The sequence below is a fragment of the Aethalodelphis obliquidens genome, unplaced genomic scaffold, assembly GCF_003676395.1.
Source record: "Aethalodelphis obliquidens isolate GAN/ISIS:26980383/991018 unplaced genomic scaffold, ASM367639v1 scaffold16, whole genome shotgun sequence".
Classification (NCBI taxonomy): Eukaryota; Metazoa; Chordata; class Mammalia; order Artiodactyla; family Delphinidae; genus Aethalodelphis; species Aethalodelphis obliquidens.
In genome coordinates, this window is record NW_020837960.1 from 21,821,779 (window position 1) to 21,836,458 (window position 14,680).

The 14,680-nt window shown below is 36.0% G+C and overlaps 1 protein-coding gene across 17 annotated transcripts in view; it reads left to right on the forward strand.

Annotated features, from left to right (window-relative positions):
- The window catches only part of SUPT20H (SPT20 homolog, SAGA complex component), a 39,576-nt gene that overhangs the window by 4,057 nt on the left and 20,839 nt on the right, over nt 1–14,680 (forward strand). For 9 of the 17 annotated variants that reach the window (XM_027116467.1, XM_027116470.1, XM_027116483.1 and 6 more), the window contains exons 3-12: nt 1,857–1,892; nt 2,550–2,608; nt 3,077–3,143; nt 5,813–5,942; nt 6,949–7,052; nt 9,471–9,587; nt 9,800–9,853; nt 12,305–12,444; nt 14,259–14,415; nt 14,515–14,571. In XM_027116467.1, the coding sequence (XP_026972268.1) occupies nt 1,857–1,892; nt 2,550–2,608; nt 3,077–3,143; nt 5,813–5,942; nt 6,949–7,052; nt 9,471–9,587; nt 9,800–9,853; nt 12,305–12,444; nt 14,259–14,415; nt 14,515–14,571 (921 nt within the window). Of the gene's footprint in view, nt 1–1,856; nt 1,893–2,549; nt 2,609–3,076; nt 3,144–3,443; nt 3,487–5,812; nt 5,943–6,948; nt 7,053–9,470; nt 9,588–9,799; nt 9,854–12,304; nt 12,445–14,258; nt 14,416–14,514; nt 14,572–14,680 lie in introns of those variants that run through there. The other 8 variants (XM_027116478.1, XM_027116482.1, XM_027116471.1 and 5 more) reach the window with 3 other exon arrangements.

Genomic DNA, 14,680 nt, shown 5'->3' on the forward strand with positions numbered 1-14,680 from the left:
AATTTACAATAGCCAGGACATGGAAACAACCTAATTGTCCATCAACAGATGAATGGATAAAGAACTTGTGGCACATATATAAAATGGAATATTACTCAGCCATAAAAAGAAACGAAATTGAGTCATTTGTAGTGAGGTGGTTGGACCTAGAGTCTGTCATACAGAGTGAAGTAAGTCAGAAAGAAAAAAACAAATACCATATGCTAACACATATCTGTGGAATCTAAAAAAAAATGGTACTGATGAGCCTAGTGGCAGGGCAGGAGTAAAGATGCAGATGTAGAGAATGGACATGAGGACACGGGGGGGGGGGGGGGGGGGGGGGGGGGGGGCGGAGAGGGAAGCTGGGGCGAAGTGAGAGTAGCATCGACTTATATACACACTGAATGTAAAATAGCTAGTGGGAAGCAGCAGCATAGCACAGGGAGATCAGCTCAGTGCTTTGCGATGACCTAAAGACGTGGGATAGGGAGGGTGGAAGGGAGGCTCAAGAGGGAGGGGAAATGGGGACATATGTATGCATATGACTGATTCACTGTGCTGTACAACAGAAACTAACACAGTATTGTGAAGCAATTATACTCCCATAAAGATCTATTAAATAAAAAGAAAAAAGGCCAACTATTTTTATAATCATATGTATTCTCCGTCCTTAGGACTAGGAGGACAGGGTCTCTTCAACTTTTTCTTGATTTCCAAAGTCTGGCAATATTTATTCTCCCTACCCTCTTGGGATTTTGGTGGGTGCTAGGAGCTTTTATTCCATGCAACTTAGTAGACTGAAGTATTGGAGTCTGCAAAATAAAACAAAAATATAGGTTCTTGTAAATAAAAATTGAAAGTTCTTTGCCTCTCAGTGAAATTAAAAATGACTGTCATTGTGAATGAAAAATGCTGTAACTCTATGTGATACCCAAACCACAAAACCAGAAAGAAATCAGTGGTGGTGTATTTGCTTAATTTTTTTTTAAATCTAGTACTTTTTTTTCTTGGGTATCATTACAGAAGAATGCTATACAAATGAGGAAGACAGTTAACCACCTTATTTCTCCCTCTTGCCTTATAATAAGGGTCTCTAAGAAATCAATGAAGGATGGGGATCTACTAGTAGATCTCAAATTGTACATGTAATAATAATACTATATTTTCATCATTTCTAAGATGCATTTGCTTTTACGTTTTAATTACTGAAGTGATAATGTGTCTACAGTCAGTGACATCTTACAGTTATAATTGGCAGCACGTTTTTCTTAATGTTAAATAATAATTCAGGCATATAACTGATGGTATCTTAAATTCATTACAACGTGCTAAGGATAGCCTTCATTCTATTTTTGCTAGGCACTGACCTAGAAACATTGTATTATAGTTTCTCTGAATAATATTAGGAATTTCTAAGTTGATATTAGATACCAACATAACAGCCCCCTCGGTTTTCAGGATTCCTAGCAGCTTAAGGGATTTTAATCTTTGCTTCACTTAATTGCATACCTGATGGCCAGTATATTTTCCTGAATGGTGCTCTTAAAATGTTGATGTTTATAAAATGGTAGTAGTTACCATATCCAACCCTCAGCCCTGTATCAGCTGCACAAACATGGCCAGAGAAAATCATGGTAGCATTTCTTAACTAATTTGTGGTCATAATCAGGTGCCTGAGACTGCATATATTTTCTTTGTGCTATATTTTGAGCATACAATGGGGTGGGTGGAGGAGAGAAATAAAGAAAAATGTTAGACCTGTTTTAGAAAATAAAACACATTTAAACACTTAATTAGAAAATGTTATATGTATATTAAATTATGTTTGTGTGAAAATAACTAATATTACCAAATACACTATTTACTTTTTACAGCAACAAGCTTTAGAACTAGCTTTGGATCGTGCGGAGGTGAGGCGTGACTAAGTTACATATTGAAATAGTGTTGTCTTTAATTGACAGAACTCAGTTTTAAGAGATTTTCTTATGTGACTGTCAAAGGAGTACGTTAATATTAGGACGAGTATGCAAATTTTTCTATAAATACATAAAAACTACCAGATGATGTTTGGATCGTCTGTTACTTAGAATGCTCAGATAATAATGCTGTGGAATAGAAATTGAATAACACAGTGGAATAAACATTTGAACAAGGTCATAGAGTTTCTAAAATTATGTTTCCTGTTTTAACAGATATTCTAACTGCTCAATTAAAGGGGAAAATAGCTCAAATACATAGAGTCCTTGTAATTGGGTATGCTATGCATATTCTAAACAACCATAAAACATTGAAAATATTGCTAACCTGTGAAATCACAGTGGTGAAACTCTTATGATTTTGCTTATAATATAGTAAGTAAATATTGTGCTAAATTTTAGTGCAGTTTAAATTTCACTTGTTTGTAACATATATTTAGAAATTAAGTAGGTTGCCCTAAAAGGTATGATTTAATATGCATCAGAGACTTGAGTGACTGAACAGCCTTTTTAGCCTTACACGATTTATTAATACAGTTCTTCATGCAGTATGCAAAAGACAAGCTGTTTTCTTAAACTTCTCTTTTTTAGTATGTCATTGAAAGTGCCCGACAGAGACCTCCTAAAAGGAAATATCTATCTAGTGGAAGGTATGAATGCTTAATTAATTGATATCTTAGACTCACAGAAATATGATGATAGCCATCATTTATTTCATTCTTCCTAGACACTGAGCTAGAAATGTTCTGGGTACTTTGCATATACAGTTGACCCTTGAACAATGTGGGTTTGAACTGTGCAGGTCCACTTATTTGCAGATGCTTTTCAGTAGTAAACACTACTGTACTTCATGGTCAGTGGTTAGTTGAACCTGTCGATGCAGAGGAACCACGGATACAGAGGGCCGACTCTAAGTGATACGAGGATTAACCCCTGTGTTGTGCAAGGGTCAACTGTATTAGAAATTTCTAGGTTGGTGTTAGCTACCATATCCAACCCCACTTCACCCCTAGTTTTTGGGAAATTGGAGGAAAAATTACAGGAAAATTCAAAATGTTTATTTTATGATTATTATATTAACATTACTTTGTATACTGCCTTTGTTTATTAAATTTTAGAAAATCAATATTTCAAAAACTTTATGATTTATATATTGAAGAATGCGAAAAAGAGCCTGAGGTTAAGGTAAGTATAAATTTTTTATGTTATTACAACTTTTTAAATGTAGTGGAAGAGGGAAATTTGAAGGAATTAGATTTGAATGATTTATATTTTTGTTAGTGAACAAATATCTTTTCTAACCAGACTAGCCAGTTCTGCAGCTAAACCAGAGCTCTGGCTAATCTGGCACATGGCAGAGATCACCTACTTAGGTAGCAGAGGGAAACCATGTTTGCTAAGTAACCGACTATCTCATTGGGAAGTTAGGAGAAGCAAAGCCACCATATATATTATCTTTTGCATCTTTTTCTTCCTGAGAAGTTATTTGTAGACTGAAGACAGGAGAAAATTAACCTATTTCTTCATGGTGAGTTGCACTGGGAAGTTAAAACTATTACAGGATATGTAGGAAATTTAGATGTGATAATAAAATGTGAATTTGGTCAGAAAAATTAGTTTATGCCCAGGTTAACTTAATTCATTTTTATTTAGCATGAAAGTATGGGCAGTAGAAATGTAATAGAAATTGATTTCTTGATATCTTTTGGACCCTCAGGTCGTAAGGGCCTTAAAGGGCTCTACTGAGCTTCTGTTGTCTGTCTTTAAAAATGAATACCTCTTAGGCAAAAAATTAGTGGAATTCCAGTAGTATCTAACCTTTAAAATCTTTAGGAGAAGAATAATTGTGAAACCATGAGTAAATCTTATGGTATGGTTTCCATAAATTCTATTGAGATATAGTTGACATACAACAAGTTGAGTATGTTTGAAGTATACATTTTATAAGTTTTGACGTGTATTAAAAAAAACAAAATTTGAATAAACTTGAAGATCTAATTGGTTTTATTAAACGATTCATGAATTGGGCAGCATCTCATCTGGCAGAGATACTCTGAGGAGTTGAACAACATGGAAGGCTTTTATTGTAAGGAGGGCAGGACAAAGAAAGAAAATCATCAGCAAGGAAAAAATGAGAGTTCATTGGAGGAAAGTAAAAGTGCCAGAAATGATGGCTTTTTGTTGGCTGAGCTACAGGTGTTTTCCATTGGCTGGGCTGCAGTCCTTTCCCATTCACTGAGCTTGTTGCTGGGAGGAAGAAAGTCTCCCTTCCCCTAGTTGGGGAAGTAAAGGAATTGCATTTCCTGTTTAGGAGTTGAAGTTAGTTCTCTTCCTGGTGGGATCAGTAATGTCTTCCTGTTTGGGGTAATTGATGATGAATGGTGGGGCAGAAGAGCTCCCTCTGCAGTCCTTCCCCACTCCAGTTTTAGTTGAGGTTTCCTTTTATTAATTTTCACAGTATACACCCATGAACTGTCACCACAGTCAGTATAATGAGCATATCCGTTGCCTCAGAGACAGAACTAAGATAGGAGAGATACATAAATGAAGATGCTAAATTGGGGTTGACAGCCATTGTCCACCAGCCAGATCTGGCCCACAACATGTTTCTGTAAATGACCTTTTATTGGAATACAGCAGCACCCCTTGATTTATATCTTGTATGTGGCTGATTTTGAGGTAAATAGAGTTGAGTAGTTGTGATACAAACCATATGACCCACAAGACTAAAGTACTGTCTGGTCCTTTAAGAAAGACATTTTCTGACTTCCCATCAATGTGGTTAAAAGTTGCTTTGCTTTCTTTGCTTTTTAAAAATTTATTTTCAAAATGCAGTTTTTTTGATTCTATGGTGACTATAGATCAAGAATTTATAATTTCTTTCTGCATATGACTGTGTGTATATATATATATGCATGTTAAATATGATACTCAAAATGGATTTGTTTTTCAAATCCATTTTCAAATCCATATTCTATTGACATCTTTCACAAATAAGATTTGATGAAATGATTTATTATAAGTGGGTTTCATTTTAAATCATATACATTTCTAAAATAATAGATTTTGATGTATGTGTGTTAGGTTCCCTGATAGTTTTTTGTTTTTCTTAGCAAAGTGGTTTCTAAGGAGCTGTTAAATTGAATTTACAGAAAATTACTCACGTCCTTTTAACCAGTTAGATATTTTTGGGTTTAACATTTCAGCTGATTAGAGCTGTTGAACTTGTTTAGATCTAATTTAGGCCATAATATATTTAAGAAATATACTCTGTAACAGTACAACCAAAGAAAATGCCCCAAATTATTTATGTAGATTTATACTTAATAGAAACTAATTATACATTATAGCATCTTTCTAAAAAATATTTACATTTAATGGTTTTCCTTTTTAAATATTTTTAATATTTGCTACTTGTGTACTCAGGTACATATTTAAGTGTGTTTATTGTTTTATATATAGATCAGTAGTTTTTCTTTGTGATATTAATTCATTTGCCTAAAACATAGTAATAGATCAAAATTAAGTTTACACAGATGTGGAAAGAGTATCAAAGATTAAGTCAGGGGCTTCCCTGGTGGCGCAGTGGTTGAGAGTCCGCCTGCCGATGCAGGGGACACGGGTTCGTGCCCCGGTCCGGGTAGATCCCACATGCCGCGGAGCGGCTGGGCCCGTGAGCCATGGCCGCTGAGCCTGCGCGTCCAGAGCCTATGCACTGCAGCGGGAGAGGCCACAACAGTGAGAGGCCCACATACCACAAAAAAAAAAAAAAAAGATTAAGGTCTGATTTTTGTTAAATGATTGCATTCTTTGTTATCCTGGATTATTTTCATGAGCTCTGCCTCTTTTTAAAGCAGAAATTAAGAAGAAATGTGAACTTGTTAGAGAAGCTTGTTATGCAGGAGACATTGTCATGTTTAGTGGTCAACCTATACCCAGGAAATGAGGGATATTCTCTGATGCTCAGGGGAAAAAATGGATCAGGTAAGAACTTCCAGAGGGCAGCAGCCACGAAAATCCCTCTGCCCGGTCGGATGTGCTGTCTTTTAGAAGTAGTTTCTTAACCTGCTAAATGATCTGTCCTTCAGATCAGTGATGACTTGATAAAAGAAGACTTTGATTCCAAATGGTTCTCTTTATGATGTTTTGTTAGAATATTAGAAGTTACCTCTAGTGTGATTAGCCTTCTGGAATTTGAGAAGTATTCTGACTGAGGTCTTTGAAGTTAAATTATAAAAGACATAATTTTAAAATACTTGTCGAAGTTTCCTTTCGTTCTGTTGCTATTTATTTATTTAAGATAGCATCAGGTGTTTTAAGGTATGTTTTTCTTCTGTGCTTTGAATATACTTTGAGTCTGAAGCTTTCAAAGTTAAGCAGATTTACTGCCTTTTGAAATGTTTTCAACATTTTATTTCTATTAATGTGAATATGAAAATAGAGTTTTAAAATATAAATACTCTTAGATTTCACTAAAGAGGCATTTAAATTTTGATACAGTGATGAAACTATGAGTTCTACAAGGAACTTACCTAGTTAAGAATTTTTTCTTGTGTTGGTTGTTAATTGTATAACACCAAGAGAATTTTGGTCTATAAGTAGTCATTTTTCAGAAGTGATACCAGATTACCCCTCTGACTTCCAGATTAGATTAAGCACTCTTCAAGGAACTTTTTAGTTAACAGATATTGGAATTTTATCATATTCTGATTACTATACTGCTGGCTGTGATTTGTACTGTGATTGTTGTGCCAGACGTTTTTCCATAGTATGTTAGGTGTTTCCTCCTTTCTGCTCTAAAACTGTATACAGTTTATCAAGTTTTTTAGCAATATGTAAGGTGATTTATTTTTAAGACTTAAATAAAGAAGGACTTTAGGAGAGCTTTTGGCTTTATTCTCTTTATTTTTTATCAGAAGTTACTTAAATTATTACCTAGGCTTTTCGGTGAGGCTGATCACTTTCTGAAATTTTATGTTTTAAAATTAAGATTCTGAGACCATTCGACTGCCTTATGAAGAAGGGGAATTACTTGAATACTTGGATGCAGAAGAATTACCTCCTATTTTGGTTGATCTCCTAGAAAAATCTCAGGTACAAAATTTTTCTCTTTAAAATGTCCTTAGATTTGCTAGATATATGTTGTTTTGTGATGAAGGGTATTTAGTTGTATTCTCACTAGTGCATGGAACATGAAATGAGACATTGTACATAGCTATATGAAAATTGGTTTATTGTGGGATATTTATCCTTTAGGCTCTACTGAAATGTTTAGATTTAGTTGATTCTTCTAAAATTGTTATAACAATTAACTCATCCACTGGAAATCTCCCTATAGCTACAATCAAGAAATTATGAAAGAAACTGCTTACTTTCTTGGCTTTCCAGCCATACTATGGTAGTTTACTGAGGAAAAAGAAGCCATCAGATGGGAACTTCCATTTCCTCCCAGCATCCCTACATCTCTGTCCACACTTTCTGCCTGCCTTCCTGTTAAAATGGATGAAATAAGCTGTTCCTAAGGCATCTTCTCCACTTTATGTTCTGGATCCTTCTCCTGGTCTTGCAACTTTAACCCTCCTCTCTTCTATTATCTATTTTCCTCTCTCTAGTAGATAAAGAATATAAGCATACTGTACCATCTCTCAGCTTCTAAGAAAATCCTTTTCTGTTCTCATCTTAATTGGTGTCTTAGCAAAGTTCAGTGTAAATAACTACTTCCTCCTTGAAACACCCTTCTTTTGGCTTCTGAGACATCACCTTCCTGGTTTTTCTCTTCCCTCTAGTCTCAGTCTTTTTTGCTGTCATCTCTGTTCCCCCATAAATATGTTCAGGGTTCAGTCCTAGGGATTCTGTTCTTTAGTAACACCCTCTCCCTGGATGATCTCAAACAGCTTAATGAGTTTAAAAAAATGACAGTTAATCCCTTGCTTATCTCTATCACAATGACTATCCCACCAAGCTCCAAATATACATATTTACTGGGATATAGATTAGGTTCTTCAGACTTACCATGACAAAACAGAGCTTTTTATTTTTACCTCCCAAACCAGTTCTATTACCAGTCTTTCCAATCTGACAGATAACTATACTCTCACCTTTCACATTCAGTCCACCAGCAAGTGTCAGCTATACCTTCAAAATATATGGTCATGACCTTCTATAGTTACCTTCCTGAACTTCCTGTTTTCGTTCTAGAACCCTAGAAATCAGTTTTCCACAGACAACCAAATTAAGCTTACAAAACAAAAACAGAAAACAACAACAACACAGTTCCCTGTCTGAAGTTCTCCAGTGTCCCCTCAGTGTACAAAACCCCTGCCTTTCTGTTTGTCTTCACCTCCTGGTTCTCATCCCCACTCACTACACTCCAGCCGTCCGGGACTTCTTTCCATATTAAAACACACCGAGCTTATACCTGTCTTATTCATCTGCTCTTCCCTCTGCTCTTCTCATCTGTCCCAGATGTCTGGCCCTTTATTGTGATTCAGGTCTCAGCAGAAAATTACTCCCTCCGAGAGTTCTGTCTGAGCACACAGTCTAAATTAAGCCCCTCCCTATTTTATTTCCTCTGTAGCTTTCACTGTCTCAAGTTACCTTGTGTATTTGTTTACATGTTTATTGCCTGTCTTACCACACTGAGCAAGTATCTCACCACTTTATCTATGAACCTTCTTGATAAAAATGACACACAGTTCACATTGTAGTGGCTCAATAAATGTTGGTTAAAAAGCATGAGCATAATAATGACTGACAACATGGAGGTCACAGTACCCACTAAAAGTTCTGAATGGTGAAAACACACAATACCATAAGCGACTGTGGCAAGTGATAATTAGCAAGACTTGAGTGACAGATTCTTACCTTTGGACTTAGAAAAAGGATTAAAAAACAGTATCTTTAACAGAGATTATTATTTGAATTAACGTTAGCTTTCTTCCTCTTATTAGTAAAGCCTATCTTTTGGAAATTTTAGCAGAGCAAATATAGCAGTTGTATCTATAAGCTGAAACTCTGGCATGGTTATTGACAATTTATAATAATGACAGGGTTAGCAGAGTACAACAGTGAGCCAGTGAGTGTCAAGAAGAAAAGCAGGGACTTCCCGTCCTGGCGGTCCAGTGGTTGAGACTCCATACTCCCAGTGCAGGGGACGCAGGTTCGATCTCTGGTCAGGGAACGAAGATCCCGCAAGCCTCATGGCACGGCCAAAAAAAAAAGAACAGCGATACCAGTTATCTGTAACATTAACAGTGTACAAATGCCAGATGTCATTCTATTACTAGCAAACAGTTAAACAGTGTTAAACTGCTTCTTGAGTCATGATGAACATAAACAGTTGCTTTTAAAGGGTTTATATGGTGGTAAATCCACCAAGGAATTCCATTTAAGAGTGCGTGAGTGGTCAGAAACATTACATAAGAATGTAAAGAACCTGAAACATTCAATATAAACCCACTTATTTAGGCTTCTGAAAAATGACATCTACTTATATATTTTCACTCAAAACAGGTTAATATTTTTCACTGTGGATGTGTCATAGCAGAAATACGTGACTACAGGCAGTCCAGTAACATGAAATCTCCTGGTTACCAAAGTAGGCACATTCTCTTACGTCCAACAATGCAGGTAAGGAATGTTTAATTAAGAAGTATTATTTCATTATAAAGCAGAAACTAACACACCATTGTAAAGCAATTATACCCCAATAAAGATGTTAAAATAAATAAATAAATAAAAAGAAGTATTTCAGATTTTATTTGGAGTTTTACTTATTAAATGTCTTCATATGTTTGTATGCCTATACATTAATCTGTTTTTTTAACTTTTATTTCTTCTAGACTTTAATCTGTGATGTACATTCAATAACAAGTGATAACCATAAATGGACCCAGGTTAGTTCTGTTTTTTAATCCCAAACAGTAATATATAGGATGAAACAATATTTACTAAGTTAAGCAAAAGATATTTTCTGCTCATAATTCTATTTATGAGTAAAGTTTGGGATTGATTTATGAGCTTTAGAAGTTAAGGGTCTCTACAAAGATGCAGTAATCCTTCAAGGAACTAACAGTTCAGTCCCAGTTGCTTTTAGGGCATAGTATAATAGGGTGAGGCTGACCTCACCCAATTGAAACATAGTTTTGTATCCCCTCTCAAACAGAATGTTTTGTTGTGGATACAAATAGATGCTGATATTCTGTCATCTAGGATTCTAAAGCAGACCTAGCTCGTCTTGTCTTTTTGCCATCCATACTGGTTGTAGCCCTAGGGGACGTCTCTTACCTGGAGACGGCTCTTATCCGGAGAATAGCCAGTTAGTCCTCCAGTGCTGGCTCAGTATATGTGAGGTGCCCACTCACAAGAGTGTTCACTTATTTCTCTGTTACTATAAAGAGGTATAGTTAAAGTAAAGAAAATATCAATAATGAGAATTATTCTAGCTGTGAAATATGATTATAAGTTAAGATTCAGTTCATCAGTAACTATCAAGTGTTGTATTGTAGTTTGGGCTGTAATCTTTTTGTTTACAAGAAGGTTAAAAGCTATTAAAAGAATATTCAAAAACAAACTCACTGGTCATCATTGGAGGTTCTTAGGGCATTGATTTCTTACTCTGAAGATTGGTAAATAATGGGAGAGACCAAAGCCTTTATTCTGCCTTTTCAAGGAAAATTCCTTAGAAAAATTTCAGCTAACAAGTGTAAAAGAAATGATAAACTTTTTAAAATGTTATCAACTTGGAAGTCTTAATGAATCTAGATGGCTGTATTTCTTAGATATGAAAAACCTATAGTCTGTCTAAACTGTCTGGTGTAAAAGTGGGATAGTCAATCCTTGTGTTCCTCCTTGCGTGGCGGACGAGAAAGTATACGGTAGTACTGTTGAAGAGCTCTTGTTTAAAAAATAGAACCTTAATTTAAATCAAGCCTCTACATCTAACCAACAGTTTAAAAGTAATTTATGGAGTAAGAGAAACCATTAAATGACATGGATGAGGAAGCAACCAGCCAGACCCAGTTAATAAATGATACGCTGAGGAAGCAGTTGCTCAAATCCCAACAAATCAGTTTCATGAGAAAAGAAAAAAAGATGGGGGAAGAGGTGATCGTTACAGAATTTTTTTTTTTAAATGTTTGAGAGATAAAAACCGAATACAACGTGTAGGCCTTGTTTGAGTTCAAATTCAAACAAACCAACTAAGAATACACTTTTGAGATAATGGGAATTTATCTAGACTGGATATTAGAGGTCCTTAGCAGTTACCAGTGTGTCCTGAAGGATTTTTCAGATGAAATAATACAACATCGAAAATGTATTTAAAATTACTCCAGGAAAACAAAGAAAAACAAAAAAAAAGAGGGGCGGTTGTTAAATAAAATAGGGTGTTGGTACGTGGGTGTCATTATATTTCTGTTTTGTGTATTTTTGAAAATTTCCATAATAAGTTGAATAGACCTAGTGAAAGAAGCAGTGTTTCTTTTTTCTTTTTTTTTTCTTTTTTCTTTTTTGCGGTACGCGGCCCTCTCCCTGTTGTGGCCTCTCCCATTGTGGAGCACAGGCTCTGGATGCACAGGCTCACGGGCCCAGCCGCTCCGCGGCATGTGGGATCTTCCCGGACCGGGGCACGAACCCGTGTCCCCTGCATCAGCAGGCGGACTCTCAACCACTGCACCACGAGGGAAGCCCGCAATGTTTCTTTTTTGAAAAAATTTTTATTCAGCAGTAATTAATTGATTCATTTGACTTTTAAAAAATTGAGTTAATAGCCATTAAAATATTTCAGAGTTTAAGCAAAAAAAAAAAGAAAAATAGGATTCAGTAAAGTAAGTTAAATGATACTGGTAAAAAGCCTGTATAAACTTTGGAATTGGTGTATATAGTTTATACAGTATTAGTGGAGTCATTTTTATTCTTGTAATGAAGTTAAGCTGAGTATAGAATGGGACTGTTATCTCAATTAGTGAAAGTGCTGTCATCTATCTTGGTCCTGTAAGCTTTGTGGGGACAGAGGATTTTATCTGTTTTCTTCATGATTTATCCACCCCCCCCGCCCCCGGTCTAGAACAGTGTCTTACACATTGTAGGTGCTTAGTAAATATTTGTTGGGCTAATGGATAGGCAGTCTTATAATTTGACCACTTTGTACCAATTACTGAATTTCCATTAGTAGTTTCATTATGCTGTCAAGTTTCTAAAGTTTACACATTTAGTTTGGAACTTGAAATACTGTATTTTACTGTACTCCTTAGCAGAAATATTCCAAGGAATATCTCTAGATTAAGTGATATGTATGATTTGAAAATCTTAAATCTGGTATTGATGTATGCTCTTACATATTTCAGGAAGACAAACTTCTGCTTGAGAGCCAACTGATTCTAGCTACAGCTGAACCACTGTGTCTTGATCCTTCTATAGCTGTAACCTGCACTGCAAACAGGCTGCTCTATAACAAGCAAAAGATGAACACGCGCCCAATGAAACGGTAATTACCTTTGTGGAAGGATAAACCAAAAGAGAACTAGAGCGGTAGCTCTAAATTTTGCCATTTATAGTATCTTTTCCCTTTAAAGAATAAATGTGCTCTGATTTTTTTTTTTTAATATTTATTTGTTTATTTATTTGGTTGTGCTGGGTCTTAGTTGTGACTCACCGGCTCCTTGGTTGCGGCTCACCAGCTGCTTAGTTGCAGCACGTGGGCTCCTTAGTTGTGGCATGCGAACTCTTGGTTGCAGGATGCATGTGGGATCTAGTTTCCTGACCAGGGATCATACCCGGGCCCCCTGCATTGGGAGTGTGGAGTCTTAATCACTGTGCCACCAGGGAGGTCCCTGATTTTTTAAAATTGGATTTTTAATTGTCTTTTAATACTTTTATTGTGTAAGAATTAGAATTTTTTTAATATGTACTCTGCTTTATATTGAAGTGATGCATTTTCTGCATTCTTTTGAAGAACAAACTACCTATAAATTCAGAGTTTGTTCACCAAAAAGATAGAAATTCTGAGAAGAGACAGGTATGAGCAGAAAGAATAACTTATCACTTTCTAATACCAGTTTAATTTTTGTTAATATTACCTTTAAAGATACAATTTATAATTTCTTTTAGAGATCTGGGAAAATGATCACAGTTTGAGAAGTCAGTTTCTAACTAAATGCCTTTTTATAACATGTTAATTTGTCTTAGAATGTTTTAGCTATCTCTTCTAGTTAATGAAGTAAAAGAATGCATATTAATTCAGACTGCAGTTAAGAATGCATATTAATTTGGTCTGCAGTTATAGTAGGCTCATCATTAAGTTATCTTTGCATAATTGTTTGAGTTGCCCACTTTGGATCTTCTTCAAGTTTGAAGGGGCTGAAATAACCTACCCATTTTCTTAATTCCCTGCTTTACTACGGAAATAATATATTCTGGGGAAAAGGTGCAGCTTTGGAAATAGTGAAATAAGTCCATATAGTATCCATTAGCAGTCCTATAAAGTCTCCTAGTATCTCTGTCCACATCTCTCCACGCCCACTGCCAGTGCCTTAAGCCAGGCCACCATCATCTTCATCTTGACTTCTGCAATAAAATCCTTCCTAACTGGTCTTCCTACTTCACCTTCGCTTGCTTCTGGTCTGTTCGCCATATAAGCAAACCACAGTAATGTTTTGAGAACCTCAAAGCCGACCATGCCACCACTTGCTTAAATTCCTTGAAAACCATCCCACTGTACTTCACATTCAGTCTAAACGCATTATCATTCATCTGCAAGGCCCCTGCCTTGCTCTTTGACCTCATCTCCCATTGTGTGGACCCTGATGCTCTAGTCCTCCCTTCATTTTTCTGTTTTAAAAATAAGCCAACTTTGTTCCTGCCTCAGCACCTTTTAAAATTCTCTCTCTCTGCTTCAACTGTTCCTTCCCTGATCTTTCCACAGCTTGTTCCTTCTTGTCATGTCTCAGCTCACGCATCATTTCTTCAGAGTCCTTCCCCTCCCTAATGTTGCCCTCTCTATCACGTATTCACCACAGTACCCTGGTTTTTCTCCTACTGCTTATTGTTATCTGGAATGATCTGACCTGTTTACTTGTATATGTGTGTCTTCACTTCTGGACTGTCAGCTACGTGGTAGCAGGAATTTTGTTAGTCTCGTCCATTTTTATTTCACCAGTGCCTAGAACATTCCTTGGCAAGTGACAGTGTTCTACAGATATTTGTGATTTAATTACACATTTAACACCTACTAATTTAAACCATGTTTTTTCTGAGTTTCTTGTATTAGCTTTGTGTATTTCTAATCTCTTAATATTTCAGGTGTTTCAAGAGATATTCCAGGTCCTCTCTGAATCGGCAGCAGGATCTGTCTCATTGTCCACCTCCTCCTCAGCTAAAATTACTTGATTTCTTACAAAAAAGAAAGGAAAGAAAAGCAGGTCAGCATTATGACCTCAAAATTTCTAAAGCAGGAAACGTAAGTATATATTTTTAAATGAAGCTTATTATCATACCAAATGCCTTGCCTTATTTTCAGTGTTCAGTGTATTTATTTATACTCTTTTTAATTTTTTAGTGTGTGGATATGTGGAAACGGAGTCCCTGTAATTTGGCCATACCTTCTGAAGTGGATGTAAGTCAGTGCATGAATTACACGTCCTTTCATGTAAGGTTCCTAAGTTTGACTAATAGTAGTTTAAACTTTGGGAAAACAAAGACTCTTACTACTTCTTTTTTTATTT